General features: G+C 38.6%; 1 protein-coding gene across 10 annotated transcripts in view; it reads right to left on the reverse strand.

The window, feature by feature from the left end:
- The window catches only part of PTPRM (protein tyrosine phosphatase receptor type M), a 668,229-nt gene that overhangs the window by 179,947 nt on the left and 464,532 nt on the right, over window positions 1-23,750 (reverse strand). For all 10 annotated transcript variants that reach the window (XM_080683128.1, XM_080683126.1, XM_080683127.1 and 7 more), the window contains one exon: window positions 20,943-21,075. In XM_080683128.1, coding sequence (XP_080539254.1) covers window positions 20,943-21,075 — 133 coding nt within the window. The remainder of the gene's footprint in view (window positions 1-20,942; window positions 21,076-23,750) is intronic.

Here is a 23,750-nt window from a genome sequence, read left to right on the forward strand (position 1 = left end):
AATTAATTGTGTGGCCCTTGCACTGTCAGTGACATGTCATGAAATTAGCATCGCTGACATCATTCAGTTAAGCAGTCACCAGAAAAGTCACATTAAAGCAATCTGTGCAGAAAGCACAAATTGGGATTTGCAGCTGTGGGCTCCAACTCCCCCCACCAAAGCATTTCACTTATCGGGGCTTCTGTTTTTTCATCTATAAAATGAGAGGTTAGGACTAGATGAACTCCAAGGCTCCTTGCAGCTCTTGAAATTCTATGCATCATTTAGTCTGAACAATCTTGTGCATTAGATGCATTCCAAATGACAGGAGTGTAAAGTGAATACTTGCATACTAAATCATCTTTCCAAATTACTTAGACCAGTGGTCGGCAAACTGCGGCTCGTGAGCCACATGTGGCTCGCGAGCCACGGTTTGCCACTCTGTTGACTAATGAGTTTGCCGACCACTGACTTAGACTGTTGTTTCAGGAATATGTATTTGCAGAAAACAAAAAAATGGACCCAATGTAGAAAAAAAAAAGCATTTCAATGAATTAATATCCATTCAGCCTATATAAATATATACATGCTTTGCAGAATAAAAAAGATAATTAGCAATCAACATGCGATTCCTCAAGACTAAGTAAATGTACACACATGTACCACACTAAATTCCTGCCTTGGGTAAAATTCTTACTAATACTATGATGTATATGAAAGCTTATCCTAGCTTATACAGTTAAGTTTTTTCTTCTCTATTTTTATAATGATTTATGAATAAATCAAGGCTAATGAAAATAGTTGCATTGAGGTATACTTTATAAAGTGTTCAGTAGCCCTAGTTGGTTTGGCTCAGTGGATAGAGCATCAGCCTGTGGACTGAAGGGTCCTGGGTTCGATTCCAGTCAAGGGCACATGCCTTCTTTGCGGGCTCAATCCCCAGTAGGGGGTGTGCAGGAGGCAGCTGGTCAATGATTCTCATCATTGATGTTTCTATCTCTCTCTCCCTCTCCCATCCTCTCTGAAATAAAAATAAATAAATAAATAAAATAAAGTGTTCAGTGAATGCACTCAGCAATGGGGGAAGTAATTTTAAATAAATCTATTACTTTTACCCTTCCTTCACCTACCAAAAAACCAAGCAAAAAGTTTTTGTCTTATTAATTTGACAAATGATATCTGACTTATTCAACTTGGTATTTCTGGATATGTAACTTTTGGGGCATCCATTGCTAACATGTGTCTGTCATACCCTGCAATAGGACTTTCTAAATTAACTTTTTGGGGGAATGGAAAAAAAATAATGAAGAGAAAATGATAGGAGAGCCTTAGCTGGTTTGGCTCAGTGGATAGAGCATTGGCCTGTGGACCAGTGTCCCGGGTTCAATTGATGTCAGGGCACATGCCAGGGTTGAGGGCTCGATTCCCAGTAGGGGACATGCAGGAGGTAGCCGATCAATGATTCTCTCTCATCATTGATGTTTCTGTCTAACTCCCTCTCCCTTCCTCTCTGAAATCAATAAAAATATATTAAAAAAAAGATAGGAGAAAGAGGCCTCTTGCCTTGTTTCTCACTGTGACCCATCAGTGACATTGAGTCTTCATTTTCCTTCTATATACTCACAATATTTCTTAAGAAAGTGATTTCTAAGGGGCTTGACATAGTATTTATAAAGAAATTTAATTCAGAAGTCAAACAGGGATGCAATATATTTTATTTAACTTCTTCCATTGAGTCTAGGCAGAGCTTACATGTATATTAGAGTGGATCTGAATTATGCGGGAGCAAATGTTCCTGTTTATGACCTGTCTATAGTGACAGGGTCTGTGCTATGTGAGGTTGTGCACAAAACTGTAAGGACCTACTGAGCGGAATACAATGCCGTAATATTTGCTTGCATTGGTTAAATCCTCCTCCATGAAAGTTAATGAGAGGAGTGAGTGGTCAGCATTTCCCCAGGATATAAACAATTTGTGATTACCTATTGTTTTATCTGGATGTTTCCTGTCTTCTATTGATAATAATTGATTGTTGATTCTACTTAAAAAGGAAACTTTATAAAACAGTTATTTTAAGAAATATGAATGGAACTAAGTTATTTTTCTCACTAATAAAGAAAACAAGTCTGTAAATTACCAAATTTAGCAAATTTGCTACTGAGAGGAGAAACAAATTAAAACAAAGAGTACAGTGGGCATTAAATGTAGTCTATGCATTATTTCTAGCTAAGTTTAATTTAATACATTAACGATGATACTTATTTTGTAAGGATTACAAAAGATGTTATAAAGATCCTACCATAGTTTCCTATGACTTAGTCTCAGCTATAAAGTGGTCTGGGCTGCCAGGTTCAATATAAAAACCAAACAGTTTGGCATAAAATTGAGATTTGATATGATCAAAAACTGAAAATATGTCTTTGTCAAATTCATTTGAAAATATTTAATAATTCTCAGGAAATATCTTCTAGATTAAGATTAGAGATTAATACTATAAAATAATGTTGAAATAGATTTAAAAGTCAGCAGCCGTGGGCGGGAGTATCCCAATTTTTGATGTCTTGCACCCTTAATTGAAATCACGCGTGCCCAGTGGGGACTCACAGTGGCGCCAGCAGGCCAGGGGATCCCAAGGCAGGTGCTGGGCATGAAGGCCACGGGGGCATAGGCTACCAAGGAGACAGAACTGAACCCCACATCACCCTGCTTGGCCCCGGAGGATGACTGGTTAGCCAGAGACGGGTAAGATTCCTCAGGGAAGGAACAACCTAAGACAGGCACAGTCGCAGAGGGGCCATCAGGAGAGAACTTGGGGGTCAACAGAGGTGGGGCACAGACCCTCAACCCCCCAACCTTGCAGGGGCCTGAACCCTCACCCCGTCTGAGGGAGGTCTCCTGCCCCCATGGCTGCTTTGCTTCCCATGCCCAGCTAAAATCGGGACACAGGTGACAGACAGTGACTTGGCCCAGCTCAGATTGGGACCCAGGTAACAGACAGAAACTTGGCCGACAGCAGCTGCCCTGTATCTAAATCCAGCCTAGTACCAGGAATGCTCAGGGCCTACTCAAGAATGCAAATAATCCTTTCCACTAATATTTACAGGGTAAACTAAGATTGTTGGTAGAGTATTAAATTTGACAGTAAAATAATAATCAAGTTTTCAGATTAATTTACATAGGCTAATTGAAATAAGTGAATATTCAAGAAGATTTAATTGTACTGGACAGAAAGCTGTTCCTAAAGTGGCAACTAAAATTTCTATTGGTAGTTCATCTCATGGTAAAATTCCTGAACATGCAATGAACCTAAAGCAGTCATATTTTTGTGCAAAAAATTAAAATTTAACGTTATCAAGACTGCATTATAAGATTTACAAAAGCCTCCATTAATCAAAAAAGGGGAGATAGTAGGATAATATCATGTAAGGAAAAATATCCTGTAAGTAAATTACATCTAGAAAATTTTTACTTTACAAAATTAATTTTCATTTGTAATGCTAACAGCAAGACACCCATGAAAAACACACATGGTGTCTAAATAAGAGAAAGGAAAATTGTTTGGGCAAAAATAAAAAGGATCCCAAATCAATTATATAGAAAATATTCCTTTATTAACTTTTGGTCGAGAATATGTTTGTATATTTTCAGAAAACAACTCCAAGACCATGTAGATTCCTGCAACAGAGAGGAATTGACAGGTCTGCTCCAACCACGAAGACAAGAGGAGAAACAGTCCAGAGATGGAAGATGCTGATGACGCCTTGCCACGCTAGCAGTCAGCAGCTGTGCGTCACAGCAGGTTGCCTAGGACCAAACCAGAGAGGGTCGGACCTGCATTGCCACCATGTGCCCACCATCCAGATATCATTGCTGACATGTACACTTAAGGAACTGTTTGACATTGAAACGGGGACTCAGAACTGTTGGACATGGAAATTGGGACTCAAACATTTTTTGTTATTATATGTTTATTTCTCGTCTCAGAAGGAAGATTTTTTAAAGGAAAGAAATGGGGAAAAAATAGATACAGAGGCAAAGAAGCATTGAACAGACTGTCAAACTACAGCGGGCAGGCAGGGGAGGTTGGCGGGGGGTCGGGGGGCTGTAAGAGATCAACCAAAGGACTTGTACGCATGCATATAAGCATAACCAATGGATACAAGACACTGGGGGGAGGGGGCAGGTAAAGGCATGTACTGGGGGGTAGGGGAGGCCGGGGGGAGGTCAATGGGGAAAAAAAAAGGAGACATATGTACTACTATTTGTAATACTCCAAACAATAAAAAAAAAGCAAAAAAAAAAAAAGCATACAGATGCCAGTAAGTATTTTTAGCTGAGTGCCAGAAACATACTCAGTGTTCTCCAGAGCCGAGAAGCTGAGACCATTTCCTGCATGGCAGAAGATAATAGGAACGGGAAATGCGTACAGCTGGGAATAAGCAAGTCAGGGCAGAAAGCTGGTATGAAAATCAGTCCAGAGGCCTAATGCCAGCCAAAATGGCAAGGCATAAATCACATTAAAGGTTAACATCCAACCCTTGCTGGGTAGCTCGGTTGGTTAGTGTCATCCCAATACACCAGCGTTTGAACTCTAGTCAGGCTACATACAAAAAGCAACCAATGAATGCATGGATGGGTGGAACAGAATCAATGTCTGTCTTTCTGTCTCTTTCTCTCTAAAATCCTATATAATAAAGAGCTAATATGCTAATTAGACTGAACAGCAGAACGGCCATCCAGACAACCTTCCAGACAAAGCCAGTGCTGCAAGGACCAAGCCCCTTGCACGAATTTCATGCATTGGGCCTCTAGCCAATATATAAAAACTAAAAATAAAAAAAAAGCAAAAAAAAAAAAGCTTAACATCCATTTCCCTGCATCATTGGAAGGCAGTATTTATCTCGGCATCAGATGACACACTATGTTAGCAGAGAACAAAAGAGAAAAAGAGCTGCTGTATCACATTCCTCTTACCAAAACTTTCCACATATCAGAACCACAAGCCTACGTGTTCCTGAAAGTAGGGTTTGCAAGCCCCCCTGAGAGCCTGTATCTGACTTGCTAAAGTTCAAACCTCATACTGCATAGCATCTTTTCACTCCAGACACTGGACTTCTTGCCTTTGAACTACAGATGCTCCTACCAACACAAGCAACCTCCCCTCCTCATTAGTCCCATGGAGGTGCAGCAGTGATGGAACGCAGAGCAGGGTATATCACACAAAGACTGGCAGCCTTGCACTCTCCTCTCTGAGTCTAACAAGTGAGAGGGTAAGAAATGAGAACACAGTTGGAGTTTCAAGTTCCAGTCTTTTCTGTGGGTTGGAAACAGGGTATTAATTATGGACTTCTGAGGCACAGAGGTGAGCCCAGCTGATCAGGGGGATGCTGAGAAGCAGCAGGCCTGGCCTATTGGATAAGGCAGTGTACATACAGCAACAGCAGGGTTTGTTCAAGTCATGGGGCTACAGCCGTATGGTGTTAGGAGGAGGATGGAAATCAAGTATTCATTGCATTTTGGATGAGAGAGGCTGCCGAACTAACTTGGAATTTTACAATGTGTGTAATGTGTTACCATGGGGATTGAAAATTATTTATGCATAAAGGTGGCCATTCATTTGTGGCCTACTTCATGTCTCCTGAGATGCTTGATTGTCAAAGACTTCTGGAGGAGCCCGAGTTACCCAGGTCCTCTCTGCCTCCTGCCCTTCAGGCCACAGAGCTGTGGCAGTTTTCAGACTGCCTAGCTGGCTTGGCAGGGTTCCTCTTTCACATGGGGCACACTTTTCTTCTTCCATACACTCCATGAGGTGAGATCTATGGGAATGCTGGTCACAATATAGGTCATGGGATTATCTCTTGGCTTCTTCCCAGCTCAGTGGGTAGGTACTGTGTCCAACTTTTTCTATTTCCATTGCATTTCAGTGAAAGAACCATATTGGTTCAGAATGCAGCTCTGGAGGTAAGCTGGCTTCATCTCAGTCCTGTCGCTTATTGACTGTGCTTCTTTATTATTTTTTATTCAATTGAATTCAGAAAACTTTTTTAAAATTAAATTTAGTGGGTGACATTGGTCAACATGATCATATAGCTTTTAGGTGTGGGTCTCTATGTTACAAGATCTGTATATTGCACCATGTGCCCACCACCTAGAGTCAAATCTCCTGTCACCATATATTAGGGTCTGAACATATGGTGTGCTTCTTTAAACAACTTACTTTTCTATGTCTTAGCTTCCTTGACTAAAAACAAGGTCTCGGTACATGTATCATAAAGTTGTTACAAGGCCTAACTGTGATAATACTCATAAAAGACTTATAGCAGTGCCTAATATGAGGCAATTGCTTATACATAGACTATCATTATCATCATCATTGCTGTTATAATACAATGGAAAGACTATTTAGAAGAGTCAGTTCACATTCATTCATGGATGTCTTATCAGTTATTTAGATTATTCAAGGTAAATCTTGCTTTTATCCTTTTTTGAGTCATTACCATCCCTTTTGGTTAATAAACTTATTTAGAGGTAAGACAGCTCTGTAAGAAGCTTGCTATACATAATATATATAAACACACAGTTCCTCAATATAGGGTGGTGAAGCAGACCTCCCTTCACGGGACACTTCCTCCACAAGTTGACTCCAATTACAAGGAGAAGGCCACAGTTCAGGCAAAGGGGTTTTGCAAGGAGAAGAGAAGGAAGCAAGAACAGGCCTTGTTCCTTGGCTCAGTAATGACATGAAGCAAATAGTCTGGGGTCAGCAGCTGAGGGGAAGAGCACAGGGGCTCACGTATGGTAAGACCTGCTGTTTATTCACTCATTTATTCAATGATCCACAAATAGCTCTCTAGTCTGGATGAGGAATTTGACAGACAAAAGTGATTAGGCCATGGTTCCTGCCCTCAATGAATTTCTAGTCGGCTCAGAGCCACCAAGTCTACTCTATACAGAAAAGCTACTTAGAAACAGGCGACCCAGAAAGTAATTCAGAACCCACTAACTGGAGCTTTATTTAACTGAGAGAAACCCTAGCTGCAAGCTTTAGGGGGCATATACTGAATTCATTTTTATTTTTTATTTTTAAAATTAAACCCAGAAGACTGAATCTGCACATACTCTGAGGCCTGCATGTGTGGAGCTATGTGGATTTCACTTGAAGCGCTGTGAACTTCTGGAATGCTGGGCATATTCATATTCCGTTTGTAGGCGACCTGTGCCACAGTCACCGTTACTAGTAGAGAAAATAAAAACTTGACAGGTGGGAAAGCCATGGGCCTCATGCTTCCGGTATTCCTCTCACTGGTGTCTGAAAATAATGGCAGCAGAACCCATTGTTTTCTTCACTTATGATTGAAATAAGTGCATCACAAGTAATGTGAGTACATAGTTCACTGACTCCAGGTAGGCGTCCATCCTGCTTTGGTTCGGGGTATATGGTAACAATTCAGGAGGTGCTTTCCTGAGGAGGTTCGATTTTTGTACTGTCGATTTTCGTACTGTCGTCATTGTCAGTAACAATGCTGGGATACTTCAGGCTGCAAGCTCCAAATGAGGCTTGATGTATTTCTGTGGAACCTCCTATCCTCAGGCAACCATGTCTCAAACGCATCAGTATGCCCTTGCTGTGAGCTGGACAAAGTAACTCTCTGAGCCAGCTCTCTGCCTAACAGTCCAAAAGGCAGACACTCCATTATAAGGCTAGTCTACAATTACCATGGCTGGTCTGATGCTCTAGCTGACAAATGAATAGAATGATGAGGGCAGCAACAATGGTTCAAAACCTGTCTAAACATTCTGTCCACCAACATTAGCACAGTTTTTAAAACTACAAAATATACATAATAAAATTTACTGGCTTCACAATTTTTGGGTGTACAGTTCAGTGGTATTCAGTGCATCCACACTGCTGTGCAACCATCACCACCATTCAGCTCCATTAAATGCTCACTCCCCATTCAACCATTCCCCAGCCTCTGCCGTCCACCATTCTACTTTTGTATCTATGCATGTGACTATGCTAGGTACTTCATATACTGTATTTGTCCTTCTGTGAGTGGCTTATTTCCCAAAGCATAATGGCCTCAAGGTTCATCCATGTTGTACTATGTGCCAAAATTTGATTTTTAAGGCAATAATATTCCATTGATTGTAAATACCCCATTTTGATTATGCTTTCCTCCATCAGTGGGCATTTTGGTAGCTCCCACCTTTTGGTTATTGTGAGTAACATTGCCATGAACATTGGTATACAAATATCTCTCAAGACCCTGCTTTCAGTTCCTTTGGGTAAATACTTAGAAAGACATTTTTGCAAATAAAACCAGTAGTGCTTCATTTCTGAGCCCTAGTTTAGTATGGTTTTCATTTCATGCACACCTAAAAAGGGATTGCCTGTTGCTAGAGAAAGAAGTTTAACAGACTGCGTTTGCCAAATCACAAAAATGAACTAAGTAGGAGACTTCTTGGCTAACAAAGTCTTCTCCAGTAGGCCCCTTAAGACACCATAATAAACAACATTTTAGAAACCAAAAATCTGCTTTAATTAGTTTTTCCAAATTCTGCTTAGTTTCTCTCTTAATTTACGGATCTTCCATATGGCTATCTCATTTACTTCAGCTTAGCTTGATTGTAATTTGTTCAGAGATCCAGTTTAATTGTTGTAAGTTCTTCACTTATTCTCACTAAAATTAGCAGTGTAACATCTGAAAGAGAAATGATGGCTGAGTACCCTCAATTTAAACTAAAAAAAAAAATACTAATGCTAATTCAGTGGTCAGAATAGTAATTAAAAGATATTTTGAGAATTCAAATTTTTATAAGTCATAGAACACATACTATTAAAATAATTGTTGGTGATTTCCTTTAACTTTCTGTGTTAGAAAAAGGACTTGAGCATCAATGAAAAGTGTTGCATTACACCATACATCATCAGATCGATAATTTTGACCTTTGAAACTGAACTTGTTAATGATGCTCATTAATCAACCACATTCTTCCTAGAGTTGGTTTCTCCGTTCACATAATGAATTATCATTTTAGTTAATGACTTATAACTGCGGTTCAACGGTGTGGCCATTGTTATTCTTTACATCAGTGTCAATCATAAAAGTAAAAAGGGACACGGCGTCAGAACCGTTTACTTATGTTCTGTTCCTCCGTTAGAGCATTGTCCTGGGCTCTGTGTTTGGCAGGCTTCCCTGGGAAGTGATCACTAACTGGTATCAGCTCTGGACAGTGGAGGGACACTGCACTAATTAAGGGGTGAAGAGCCTGGACCTCACCATTGCAACACTGACAGCACGCAGCTACCTGAGGGAATATTCACTACACTAGACTTCATCCAGACGTAGGCAAAGTTACAGAAGCGGGCCAGCACTCAAAGTTCCAGGTTATAAAAAACCCACAATTTTAGAATTTAGGGAGAAGTTTTGGGTCAAGAGTTAGAAGCTGTTTGGAGATCCAAATGGATGGGTCATTTCAGCCCAGGGGCCAGCCCAGCAATTAGGATAGCAGAAAAGCACACTGCTCTTGAAGGGAAGCCTGCTGCGCTCAGGCACCTGAGCAATTTCCTGCCAAGGAGTGAAAGCAGGTGGGCCTGGCCCTGGGGAGTGAGCGGCAGTGAGGCTGGGCAGTGGCTCCTAGGTGTCTGCGGGCTCCTAAGAAGGTTCTAGATGCCGCCATGGAGAGGGTCGTAGGGCTGTGGTGTCTGGTGTGTTAGATGTGCCCATAGGGCTCCAGTATTCACTGTAGCAAAAGCAGCAGGACATTTTCATAACTGCAGCTGATGTCAAGTGGGGTCACCAGGCTGTGGATTGGACAATGGGCACTTCAGGAGATGGTTTAAATTTGAATTCTCATATAGATAGTATGCGTGTGTGTGTGTGTGTGTGTGTATGCGTGTGTTAGGGTGGAGGCTAAAGGATCTATAGGGAAATACATTGTCTGCTTATTCTCAGATTACAGTGGATTGATAAATCTTACTCCTTCCCAAACCCTGCAAAAAGAAATCAACAGCCACAGTGTCAGCAAAGAGCCTGTTCTCACAACAATCTCCAGGTTTCCTGGTTTTGTTTCCTGCTCTGCACTAAGCAGCAGGAGAACCTACAGCACCCAGGGCTCTGACTTGGTCAGCCAGGCACAATCCGTCAGCAAGTCCTCTCTGGAAGGAGGGCCGCGCTGGTGTGGGCCAGCGTCCGTTGGAACATGGCCATCCACAAAGGTGAACATTGCCGGGGCAGCCTGGTACTCTCTCCTACAGTGGGGAAACCATTTTAAAAGACCAGAAATATGAATATTGTAAACAAAGTTTTAATCATTTAATGTTACTCCTGTGAGGAATGCAATCTTATAGATGTTAGTTACTATCTGAGGCTCATCTGCTGTCCAGATATTTCCAACTTGGATTAGAGAGAGAGATCCAGGAGTCAGTAACAATTCTTAGTGTAGAAAGCAGCTCTATTTATAAACTGGAGGAACATAATCCAAACCACCTGGGAGCATCACCAACAGGATAAGGGAAGCTTAGGTTATCATGTATTTCTAAGCAGGAACTGCCTATTCACAAAATACACTGCAGGCCCGTTTCACTATCAGATGGCATCATACGTACCAACGAGCACCTGGACAGAGAGGAATCTTGGGCAAAAAGTCTATTTTCTTTTCTGGTATAAGACAATATAGTCAGAAACAGGTAGGTGATAAAAGGATTTTAAAATGTCCTCATTTACACATCCCTGCTTGGTTTATCTTACACTAGAATTAGGAATCACAAATTGGTAAATAGATACCCCATTTTATGTGGCCAACACAACATTTAAAAATTGATTAGTTGCCAGTGATAAAAATTTTAATAAAATAAAGATTTCTTGCTTCTCTGTGTGGGCAGGGGGCGGGGACAGGAAGATTGGTAACATTGGAGTATACCTGAATGAACTTGAACAGATGCCTTCTCAAGGCAGAGTCTTCACCAGGGCTTCCCCTTCTCTCGGCTGGACCACCTTTACTGGCCCCAGAGGCAGTTCTGGCTATGACTCTTAAGATGAATCTTAGAATCGAATTCTGAGTCCACCCTAGCTCAACCAATTATAAAAGAAAAATCTTGACTACTGGGGCAACAAAACTATACAGTCAACAGACACAATTATAATGAAGCCATTCTCAGCAAGACACCATCACGCATTTTCAAGTGTCCCCTAAGTGGGCAATACCACTCTCAGATGACAGCCATTGAGTTAAGAATTTCAGTTAATGCTATGTCACCACTTCATTTTTAAGATCGTAACATATTTCTGAGATTTTCCACTCTTCCCTTTGGTAAAGGGTAAGACAGCCTAAGAATTAGGCATTAAAGCTGACCATTCTCTTGGAGGAATGGCCAATTTCTTAAAAAAAACTGACTGCTGACTCAAACCCACAACCCACAGGCTTTAGACAAAGCAAGTAAAAAGATAAAGGACAGTGTGTTAGCTCCCAATAACTATACAGTGAACCATCATTTATCATAAATTCTTATCAAACACACACTCAAAGGAACAATTCCATGCAAGGATGCAGGGGGAGAGCTATTAGCAGTCTGGCCTGGAAATGAGAAGACCTGGGTGAATTACAAAGAGTCCTGACATAGCTAGACATCAGCCTGAACATTTCCATTATAAACCCACTGAATGGAAGACCTGAAAAATTGGATATTTTAATTTATTTAGGACCAATGCTCATACCATAAAGAAAAATTCATCCTGAGGCTGTTTATTCATTTTTTGAATATAACAATTTTTATCTAAATTGATGTTACTTGTGAAAAATATGCAACAGAGTACTTTATATATCTAACAGACTCAAAGGGGTTTTAAAAATAAATGATAATTTAAGTAAATGATAGTTATGAGCATATTTTTCTTTTAATTAAGCTGCATCTGAATTTAAATATATCTCTATTCATTTAAACTATTCTGATATCTCAAATTAAAAGCTTAAGGAATTCAAACTTTAAAAAATCATTCAATTAAAACAGGGAATCTGTCCACAGACTGCCTGCACTTCAGAAAAATTAATAAAATATATTATGATATTATACAATTTACATCCCTGTAAATAAAAAGCCAAAGCAATTCAAAGTCTAGTATTGCACTGAAGGACTTGTATTAAAGAAATATATTTTGTCTTTAATTATTAAACATACTACATATCTATGATGGGAAAAGTACTGTACTAGATGTGGGAAGTGGGGAGTCAAAGATGATTAAAAAGGATCACATCACAGCCCTTAACATGCAATAATTTAATAGAAAAGACAGGTGGCACCCAAATAATTCAAGAGCCTGAATGCAAGGAGAGTGTGCTGTGAACTCTGAAATGAGGGGGCGAGTAAGGAAAGTACCAAATTTGTGGGTCCAAATTAGAATTCTGCTATTTAGGAAGGTGCTGCTTCCAGCCATCTCAGAAACATAATTAACTTCAGAAAGGTGTATTCATGCCTTTGCATGTGCAGGAGAGATAAAACGGGCCATTCTTAGATAGGATAACCTGGACTATATTTTTGCCAATTTTTTGTTTTTACAAGTAGAAGTATGTTGTTTTTACAATTAGAAGTATGTTGAATTTAATAAATGAGTCAATTTTTACTAGTTGCCATAAAGAAGAGCTTTACTTTAGTTCCACCACTGCAGAGCTAATAAGGAAATAGCACGTGTGAAAATAACAAAAGCTGCATCTAGTAGGTCTAGTGGAGCATTATTCGCTTTGAAGCCCACTTTGGGAGGATTCTGGGCGAAAACATGCCTTTCCTATTCAAGTCATTATAATATTTAATACAGTATTACATCTTGTAATGCTGAGATCCACCAAAACAAACAAACAAACAAACAAACAAACAAACAAAAAACAAGCATTCCTTCCTCCATTAACATAGTAGCTCCGGTCTATTCTAGTTAACAATTAATTTTATGTGAATTTCTATAAATGAACCTAGTTTAAAGATTCCAGATACAATTTTCTTATTAAAGAGAAATTTAGATTTATGTTAGTAGAAGAAAGATCATAAACCTTACCCAAAGAAGTCAGGTTAGAAATTCGCCCATATATATATAATTTCCCCCCATATATTCAAAGTATTTTTCAATACTGTTTTAGTCATTAGTATAAAACAAAAGTAGTAAGAATTGAAGAAATGATACTGGTAAGTCTGAATTCCTGGATTCACTAAGAAAGATGACAGGTTTAGATAAAGATCCCAAGTGAAATATCCTTAGTTTTCAGGCCCTGGGTTTTTCCCACTCTACGAACCACAGGTAGTGCCAAAGTAGGTTTATAGTCATTCAAATGGAAAACACAATATTAATAAATAATAACACAAGAATAACTATGTTTTGTGCACTCACAACTGTAAACCTACTTTTGCCCTACCCTGTAGAAAGTGAAGCCATGTCAACATGAATAGAGATATATACCCTTTGGAGAACATTAGCAACCTTGGTAGGACTAAGCTGAGAATGTCAACACAGTCTGCAGACATCAAGCGTGAAGAACCATTGATTTCAATGATAAATATGCAATCCCCTCTTAACATTTTTACTATTAGATTTGCACTTCAGAGGTAAGATACACCAAAAGAACATTTTAGTAAGCTACACTAAAGGATACTGGATAAAAATGAGCTATGCTGGAAAGTTAGAGGGCATTAAAAACGGAAATCAATGGGACAATTGTGCCCTGAGATGGCTGGTGACGGTCCAGCAGGTTCAGAGCTGGTGCCTGGTCACATGGCAAAAAGATCCACTGCCAGAGGCTCTGGAGGCCTATTCTGACCTGGGGTTGGGATGGCTGGCTGAGCAGGGAGTCCACATACATGTATGGCCCTAGTAAGCACCCTAAAGAGAGCAAGGCTGCCCTTTTTTCCTGACCCCTGGAAAGAGACCACTTGGCTCCTCACTGGGTCTGGGTCTGATACTTTCTTTACTTTTTCTATTTATTTTTTATTCTCACTAGAGGATATGTTTATTGATTTAGAGAGAGAGGCAGGAAGAGAGAGAGAGAGAGAGAGAAACATCAATGTAAGAGAGAAACATTGGTTGCCTCCTATACACACCCCGACTGGGATCAAACCTGAAACCTAGGTATGTGCCTGGACCAGGAATTCAGCCCACAGACTTTTGGTGTACTGGATGCCACTCCAACCAACTGATCCACCTGGCCAGGGCCTGATGGGATTTGATGCCCAAAGTATTTGAGTTGAATGCCATGGCCATGCCCCCTCAGAAAAATTTGGGCACAGAGGGAAGTCTCCCCGCATGGTAGGGGGCTTTGGTTTACTAGTACTTCTCTGCAGAGAATTTTTCCCCATATTCCAGCCGTCCCCAGGTCTGAGTAGGAGCCTCTGCCTCAGGAACACTGCTGGGTGCGTGTGGCCAAAGAGCAGTTCTTCTTGCATGGAAACCAGGACTTGGAGGCATGCGTGTGATGCACATTGAAACTAGAGTCAGCTACAGCTCAAATACTAATGTATTATGTTTATTAATAATATAGCTTGTTAATAATATTATTAATAATGTAGTTAATGTTTATCGGGACCAGCAACTCAATGGTAATAACTAATTATCTTCTTCTAATACTCTTATGGGGTAAATACTATTATTATGCCCTTGATACACCTGGGGAAAATGAGGGCCACAAAACTGTATCTTGCCCAGGGTCACACAACTAGTGAGCCACAGAGCCAAGGTGTGGATGTAAGCATTTGCCTCCGGGGCCCCCTCTCACCTAGGCTTTAGCATTTGTCTCTGAGACAGAAGGGGAAGAGCAAAGGCTCCATTGATTGACAGCGCATGAGGAAACTTCACCAAGTTCTCTCACTCACTAAACCAGACAAAGATAGTCTCCTCACTACTGTGAGCAATCTGAAGTGAAGCTACGATTCAAAGAATACACAAAGTACATATATTTGAAAGTATTTAAAAAACACTTTTGTGAAGAAGGAAGTGGAAAAAGCTTTCATTTAGCTAATTCTCCAATGATAGCTCAAAAAGAAGATTAAAACATGCTGGCAAAGTTTCAAGTATTGGTAGGCTTACAGCAAAGTAAACTGAAACAAGCTGATGAGTATATGGTGTTTCCCGCCACTGATTACAGGGTATCTGAGTGTTACAGAGCAAGAGGCACCTCAAAGTTTTACTGCATGGTGGTTATCAGACACACCTGGATTTATCCAGGCTCGGCGTGTACTACCTATGTCACCGTGAACTTCCCAACCTCCAATAATGAGCCTTAAGCTATCCTTTATCAAGCACCAACTGTGTACATGAGTTATATCATTTAATATTCATGCTTTCCTTATGAAGTACACATTATCGTCACATTTCTCATCTAAGTTTGCACTGCTACCAAGTAGAAGCTGGGATTCTAACCAGGTTTGTAAGATTCTAAAGCCCAAGTGGCTCCGTTATCATTCTCTGACATTTTCCTCCTGTAAAATGAAAACATTGGTGCCTATAACCGCCCCCCCCCCCCCACATACTCTTTTTAAAATAAAACCTTCCTTATAAAGAGTTCCCAAAGAACCAGTCTAATGGAATATAATTAAACCTTTTGGTGGAGTCCAAAATAGTGGCTCATGTAGGAGCTATTCAGGTAATCATATGAAGTCCAGGTTAGAGGAGACCTTAAAAATGTCATTTTGATTAACTTACCTGTACAACAAGTTGTTTCAATCATCATCTAGAAAACTGAAGGGCATGAGCTAGTCGACAGATTAGTATGCCATATCCATGTTCATTTGTGTGTACGTATTTCCTGTTTCATGCATGCCAACGCATGCGCTAGAGTAGAACAGTCTCGGGATCTGGCTATTATTTATATGGCTGCGTATGAAGTATACACATTCTAAATAACAATCACAAAGAAATGTCTGTTTTCCTTAATGCAGTTTCTGAAAATGTGACTTTGAATAAAACTTCCAGACTTAAAATATTTTCTACATACAATGCACACTTGGATAGAGTGGAACAGAAATTCTTATCTCGGGGGTAAACAGGTATAGTGGGAGAACTGCATTTAATGTAGCTTGCCTCTAGCCACATGCTGCAGGCATCTCTTTGAAAATAGGGCTTTCATCAGTTTCTCTTTTATCCTTTTTGTTTCATGATGTCTTCAGAAATACTTCCTATTTTTACTGAGGTTTTTTTTTTTTTTTTCTTGGAAGTACCAGTACTGTTTAAATATAATATAATGGGTACTAAATATTTAACGAGGTATGCAGCATTTGCATTTAATGACAAATATACATCTGTTAAAAAGTGTTGTGGAAAGAAGGTAGAGGTATAGTGCTTCAGAATTAAAATAGTTATATTTACCTAGAACAAACATTCATGTAGTTGAATAGCTAACATTTGCTCTTTTGACCATGAATGCATATCTCTTTGATTATTTCCAGTCACAACTTCTGTAATTTCTATTTACCACATCTGCTGAGACTGGAATTTTACTGTAATTAATATAAATGTTCTCAAATTTTTAAAAGATCTAAAGAAATTTTAGAACAGTAAAGATAATTTATCAGCATAAAATTGATGGTGCTTATATGCTAAATTCTGTCAAACATGTTATTGAGATAAATTATTGCTATGGAAACTGTTGAAAATGTAGATATCTTAATAATATATGATGAAACATGATAAAGTTATGTATCTCCTACTCAACTTATTTAATTTTGAGAGTATATTGTCATGTATGAAGCTTTTATTCATCTCATACCCTTTCTTAACACTTGTGGTATCAAACACTGCACTTCAAAAGAAAGCATGTTTTGGGGGAAGATAAATATAATAAAAAATTGTTTTACTTAGGTAATAAACAGGTAATAAATGTAAAGGTTTTATATCAGTTTTTAAGGAAAGTATTTCAAATTAGTCTAGGAAAGGCTCAAATGAATTAATATTTATAAACAAATTAACTAGTCATTAATATGTGAAAGGTTTATAAAACATTCTAGCTAAATATAACTGATGGTCACTTCTGTTTTTAGTCATCATTGCCTAAGAATCCCATCAGTTAGTATGAGTTGAACAGATTTTCCATGTTTACTAGAGGTCTCCCTTCAGCAACTATTTTTTAAAATATGTTTTTGTTAATTTTTAGAGAGAGAGGGGCGAGGGATAGAGAGATAGAAACATCGATAAGAGAGAAACATCATTGACTAGATGCCTCCTACACACCCCTTACTGGGTATCAAGCCTGCAACCTGGGCATGTGCTCCGACCAGGAATCAAACTGGCAACCTCTTGGTTCATAGGTCCATGCTGAATCACAGAGCCACATTGGATGGGCCAGCAACTATTTTTTATAGGAGGTTAGTCTTTCAGAAGGTAACACAGACTTAGTTAAGCTAATAATTGAAAATGCCTCCCAATAATATTTGCTGTTCCTCCTCTCAAGATCTCAGGCCCACCTGGCCTGGCCTGCTAACAAACACAGACAGTAACTACTGACTTTTCCTCAGCAGAAAGACATCCAATTGTATTTCAAGAAATTTGAATGAATTTGTTTCACTCATACTTTCTCTTGGGCCCAGTCTGTCTTTATGCCAATGGCATATATTTGTGCTGGCCGACTCAGTACTGTAGGTAGAAGAAAAACAGCCTAACTAGCTCTCACAGGACTGGAAGTCGAAGTTGGATTAGCATTGGGTTCTAACCAGCAAAATGACCAATACTATACTTAATCCCACACCTGAGATAATTCTTTTCCTTTCCTCTCTTTCCTTCCCTTGTGGCTAAAAGATAAACCACTCAACTAACACTTCTAGACTTGAATTGACTGAGCAAAGAGAGCCTTTGAAAAAAACACTGGGTATGTTTAAATAATGAAATACAGTAATGAGCCACTCACTGTACTTCTAGAATAGCAAATGTATAGTACTGTCACCATAGGCTGCTACATAATAGAAAACCTGATACTTTGAAATTGGGAGGGACTTCAGAGATCATATAGTGCAAATCTCTCAATTTACAAATGAGGAAACTAAGGCCCAGAGAAGTTCAGAATCACAGTTAGTTAACATACAGATCTAGGAATTCCAGGTCTGGACTCAGTGTTCCTCTTGGGGTCGGGGGTGAGGGGGTGGGGAGGCGGCTGAAATGAGGGAAGGAGGTCAAAAGGTGTAAACTTCCAGCTATAAAGTAGATAAGTCATGGGAATGTAATGTACAGCATGGTGACTTAAGGTAATAATACTGCATTGCATAATTAAAAATTGTTGAGAGAGTACATCTCAAAAGTCCTCATCACAACAAAAAATTTTTTTGTAACTATGTAATTGGTAATAGACAGTTACTAGCTATATTGTGGTGATCATTTTGTAATGTATGCTTTACTGAAACTATAAAATGTTAGATGTCAAGTGTTCCTCAATAAAAAATATATTCAGTGTTTCTGATAACCAAACCATGCAGCTTATTACATATCAATAACACTCCAGCAACTTATCCATGATTAATATCATGTTTTAACTATTATGTTTAAAAACAGAACTTTTAAAACATTTTTGGGTAAAACCCTGAACAATTGGGAATTTTAAGAATTTCTGTTAAATATGATAGTTTGTACAACATGACTGTTCAGATCTAAATCATATAAGTTTTGTACTTATAGGTGCAGTATATTGCCTTACAAAGAACATATTCTATATTTAAAAAAAAAGCAAATACAAAAGTGGCACATGCTGTGAAAACAACCCTTTTAAGATTATTACGTAGTAAATAATCATGTAAATTTAATACGAGTTATTGGTATTTAGTCTAAAATTGTATCAAGGGCATATGTTACCATAGGCAATATCTTCAAATACATAATTTATGACATCACCTCCATGACTACCTGAGAGACCCAGCAGAGATAGACCCTGGGAGGGTGAGTTCACATTTAGCTAAGGTCACAAGGGCAACTGCTTGCCAGATGACACAAAACTCCACATATTTTCACAACTGATATAAATCTCTCCAAAATGTTTAATTTTAATATGCAGGCATAGAAGGCCTAGTGTTGCTCAGAATTTATACAGAATCATACTAAAAAAATCCTACACCCAACAGTACAGACCACTGGTATGATGTACTTAAACATCAAGGTGGAGAGAGATGAAGTACATCCAGGAGAAAAAATATGAGAGGTAAGACAGAAGTAAAATAGAAAAAAAATAAAAAAGAAAAAGACATGGGAGGAAGAAATAAAGAGATAAATAGCCAAAAAAGAAGAAAAGAAGTGTAAAGAAAAGAGGTACAGAGAAGTGAAATGAAAAGGAAAAAAGAATTAAAAATAAGAAGAGAAATAAAATGATGTGAAAAAAAGAGAGAAAGGAATAGAGATGTATGACAAGTCGAAAGGAAGAGTTCAAGTGATGGGGACCCATTAGTGATAAAAATAGCTGTGAGAGAGCAATATTTTGTCTTGAGGCCTGACTATCAAATAAGGAAGAAGTAAAAAAAGAAGCATACGTATGTATATATTTGGATACTAACTTACCCCTTAAATACTGCTGTTACCCAAGGTTTTATCTTCTTCCTTGACTTCCTTCTTCTCACTCTACACTTACCTTTGAGTGACCTCATCCAAACCTATGGCTTCCACTCCAGGACATGTCGGTAACTTTAACTATGGCAACTGGATATCCTAGTTCACACCAGCATATCCAGTGGCCTAGTGGGTATGTCCACGATTTTACAGGGAGAGTGAACTTTACAAAGTGCAATGATGAACTCTCCATTTTCATTCCCCAAATATGTTCTATTTTTTATATTTCACATTTTGGTCACAGTAAACTAGATTCTTTCTGCATTATTCCATCTCCCTCAGCTTCTGCTTCCAGATGGCTACAGAAACTTACCTTCTCTCCTAATTTTTCTAAAGTTGCCCCCTCTTCATTCAACTGGTCTTTCTGACTCTAGTTCTTTTCCCCCCACACTGTGCTCAACCCATCAGAGTGATCTTTCTAAGATAAAAATTATATCAAACTACTACCTGCTTAAAGGCCAACAGCTGATTTTAGGGCCATATCCAGCCTCCGTAGATGACCAGATAAGACTTTCAAGACCTCATTTTCCCAACCTCCCCATCCTTACCCCCAACCATCCATGACTTTACTCCCACTCTGTAATTATTTTAAAACTATAAAGAAACAAGATCTGAGTATTCCCTGTTTGGGAAAATTTATCTAGTAGTTCCTTTACCATCTATATTTTTATGTTGATAATTTTTATATAAATTAAACATTGTATTATTATTAAACAAGTTTTAGCTTATTTTCACAAAACAGATGACACTGTATATTTTTCAAGCATCAGAGGTAAGGATCACTTACTATAGCCGTATCTGTTTTCCTCCTCCCTGAGACCACCCCTTGGCTAGACAGTGCAGTTTCATAACATGCCATGTGCTCTAGTTCTTGTCCTTAACCACGTTATGCCCTGTGTTTCTGCCAGGCTGTTCTTTGAGAGTCTCTTTCTCATGGGGTGTTATATACAGTGTCGTGCTGATTAACCCCCGAGCATGGTGCCTGCACATAACATGGGCTCCATACTGTCATCCTCATCTTCATTATAATGATTAGGAAGCCTTCTTTCTCATATCCCAAAGAACATCAAATATGTTAGCACATCAAAAATAAGTACTAACCATTTCCTGGTGAATAAATGTCTTTAAAGATTCTGCAGAGCTTTACATACTGACTTGTGGGAAAACACACGATTTTTATGTTAACTTGGCATGATTTGCTTTGCATATTCATACAAAGTAACCATTTATTCTAAATGTTGTCCCATAACCTTGAATGCTACATGATGAAAAATGTCAACAATCAGAGTCACAGATGTGTCTTGGTCATCAAAGCCAATTCAATAACTGACCATTTTTATACAAATGAAGTAACTTGGCAACAATGGAATAGCACCACATCTGTAGCAATAGTGGGGAGCTCACCTTTTCTTCATTACCAACACAACTCCAAGAAATATAATAACGAACAGCAAGATGCCAGCGATGACTCCAGCAATTTTAACTGTATGGTCTGTTGGTTCCTCAGGTTCTGGGACAGGTTTTGGAGTAGCAGCTCCTAAAGATGAAAGGAAATGAGAAAGAAAAGAGAGTGAGTAAGAGAGAATAGAGAGGTTACATTAAATTTTTTTTTCTGCATGTAACACAGTAATAAGACTTATCAGAGCCTGCAGACAGACAAGCTTTGACTTTTTCAACAGCTTTCAAAATCACTGGAAGGAGTGTAATTGTTCACATTGTTCTTCAATATTTTACTAAATTATAACATGAGCTGGAGAGCACACCCAGAACTGACCCTTTTATAAGAAACTCTTCTCAAACAGTTTTTTTGTATTTTTATTATCTCTATTGGCTCCCTGCTCTTTCTGCCATTTTAAAACTTGCTAACAACACAATTGCTATCCTAAGCCTTTATCCAAATTTGATTTGCTGGAATAGTTTCCTCAATTATTTTTCATAAATGAAGCAGTAATTCTATAACATATTAACCCAAACACCTGGAAAAGTGAGATAAGCTCATTTACCATGCATTTTACCAGCAATTGTTGTTTTTTAACACAATAGAGATTTTTCCCCTCTGTCTTTGGAAATCTAAATCTAGGTCACATCTGGTAGGCAAAAGACTCCTTCTAAGCAATTTATACAACGTAGGAAGCAGCTGATGATCACACTACTGGCACCCACATTTAATATCTGTTGAAATGAGATAACCAAAGCCTTACAGTAGCGGCTGTCTTAGCTCTCCTGCTTTCTCATTTCCAAAACACCGTTTGTCCTGTTTATGGTATAATGTGATGGAATGTCATATCAACGTCAGATGAAATATCCATTTCCTCTGCTAAATGAGCTCAGGATGAAAAATATTAGGAAGGTAATGTTCAATTCACTAAACAGAATCCATTTTTTTTAAGGGCTTCTACCTTTTTAATCAGAACGAGATAGTGCTCAGCATCTGAGCCATCATGTCACCCTCACTAGGTTGACAAATCATCCTGAAAGGAGGAAAGTCATATGTTCAAATTTCTCACCTTAGAATTTTCTTCTTGTTTCATTGGTAAAAATGTAATTAAAATTGAATGTTGGTACCACCCCTTTCTACCCTTTCATTGTGTTTTCCATTCATACTTCAACTGGCTCTTGAAAACCTTAACTCTCGTTGTGTCTGGTGCATTCTAGAATGGGTTTATTCTAAGATGAGTCATGTCAGAGAAGTAGGAAGTGTCAAGCTATAATTTTTCATCTGTTTCCATTGGGAACATACTAACAACGTTTCTTTCAAAAGGCATCCACATTAAGACTTTATAGATGATTCTGCAGCCTGAACATAGCTGTGGCCATCTGACTGCAGAAGTCAAGGTCAGGGAGAAACACGAAGTGCACAGAGGCCATGGTCATCTGAGTTTCACTCCGTGTGCACATTCCAATCAAAGTAACAATCATACGGACAGCAGTGCTGTACAACTGACACCTTATTAAATGCAAAACATTCTGGGTAATTCTTGATAGGTCATTTTTATTTCTGACCACTTCCGAAGGATGTCCTGTTATTTTGTTTGAATGAATATCTCTCAAACTAGTTTCTAGATAAACCTTGAAACCATTAATGTTTTCTCCTTTTATTATAATTACAATCTTAAGTATACTACTCCAATATGCCACTGGAACATACAACCAAGTGGTAGATTTGGAGGACATTGTTCCACTAAATACGTTGCTGGGAAAAATTTAAAGATAAAACGTGTATGTCATGACCCTGGCTGGGTAGCTCAGTTGATTGAAGCATAATCCTGTACACCAAAAGGTTGCAGGTTTAATACCTAGTCAGGGCACATGCGGGGGGCAACAGATGATGTTTATTTCTCACATCAAAGTTTCTCCTCTCTCTTTCCCTACTTTTCTCTCTAAAATAAACTAAAAACATACCTTCACGTGAGAATTAAAAAATGTGTATGTTATAAAAGGATAAATGAAAAGTTAAAAAAGCAATCCATGTAAAAATAACGTATTTCAAATTCACAAAATTGAAAAAAGGTTCAATGTTTCTAATTTTGATTTTTCTATCCAATTACAAAATCTTAACTTAAAAATAATAAAATAAAATTAGTTTTATTCTTCCAAATGTTGGCATATTGGGACTCATTCCATGCATCTTACAAACCTAGTTATAGATTGCAAGTTCTCCAAATATATTTTCTACATAGATGATTCACTAAGTTTTTTTGTAACCAAATTATGCCAGCAAATACAACACTTGGGAAAGGAACTTTTTTTTTTTTTTTTTTTTTTTTTTTAGAAAACCTTAATTTAGCTCAGAAAATTATAATATAAACATACATGGCTACAACCCATACATTGTAAACATTCAGTAAGAGTTTGTCCTGATAATGGTCATGCATTTGCTTCTGTTAACCAGGCAACTAGTGTGTGTTCCTTTAGCCTTTGGCCTGTGTCCTGTGAGAACTGGTGAATGACTCTATACATCTTCGGGTCAGAAAAAGAGCTCGCCCCTGCAGCCTTTCATTCCCTATAGGAAGCAGGCAAGCACATTGCTATGCAGCCAGCATAACCTCAGTATTATCATTCTTTAGCACTTACTTTTAACTCATTTCACATTGCAGGTCAAGAAAATGAAATGTTCTATCTCTGCAGGACACAGCTGCAATGTGATTAGGGTAGCAATCATACAAAATGGAGGGCAACTCGAGAAAGGCAAGGAGGCTGCCTGGTGCTGCC

This window comes from Plecotus auritus (assembly GCF_963455305.1).
Source record: "Plecotus auritus genome assembly, chromosome: 8".
Classification (NCBI taxonomy): Eukaryota; Metazoa; Chordata; class Mammalia; order Chiroptera; family Vespertilionidae; genus Plecotus; species Plecotus auritus.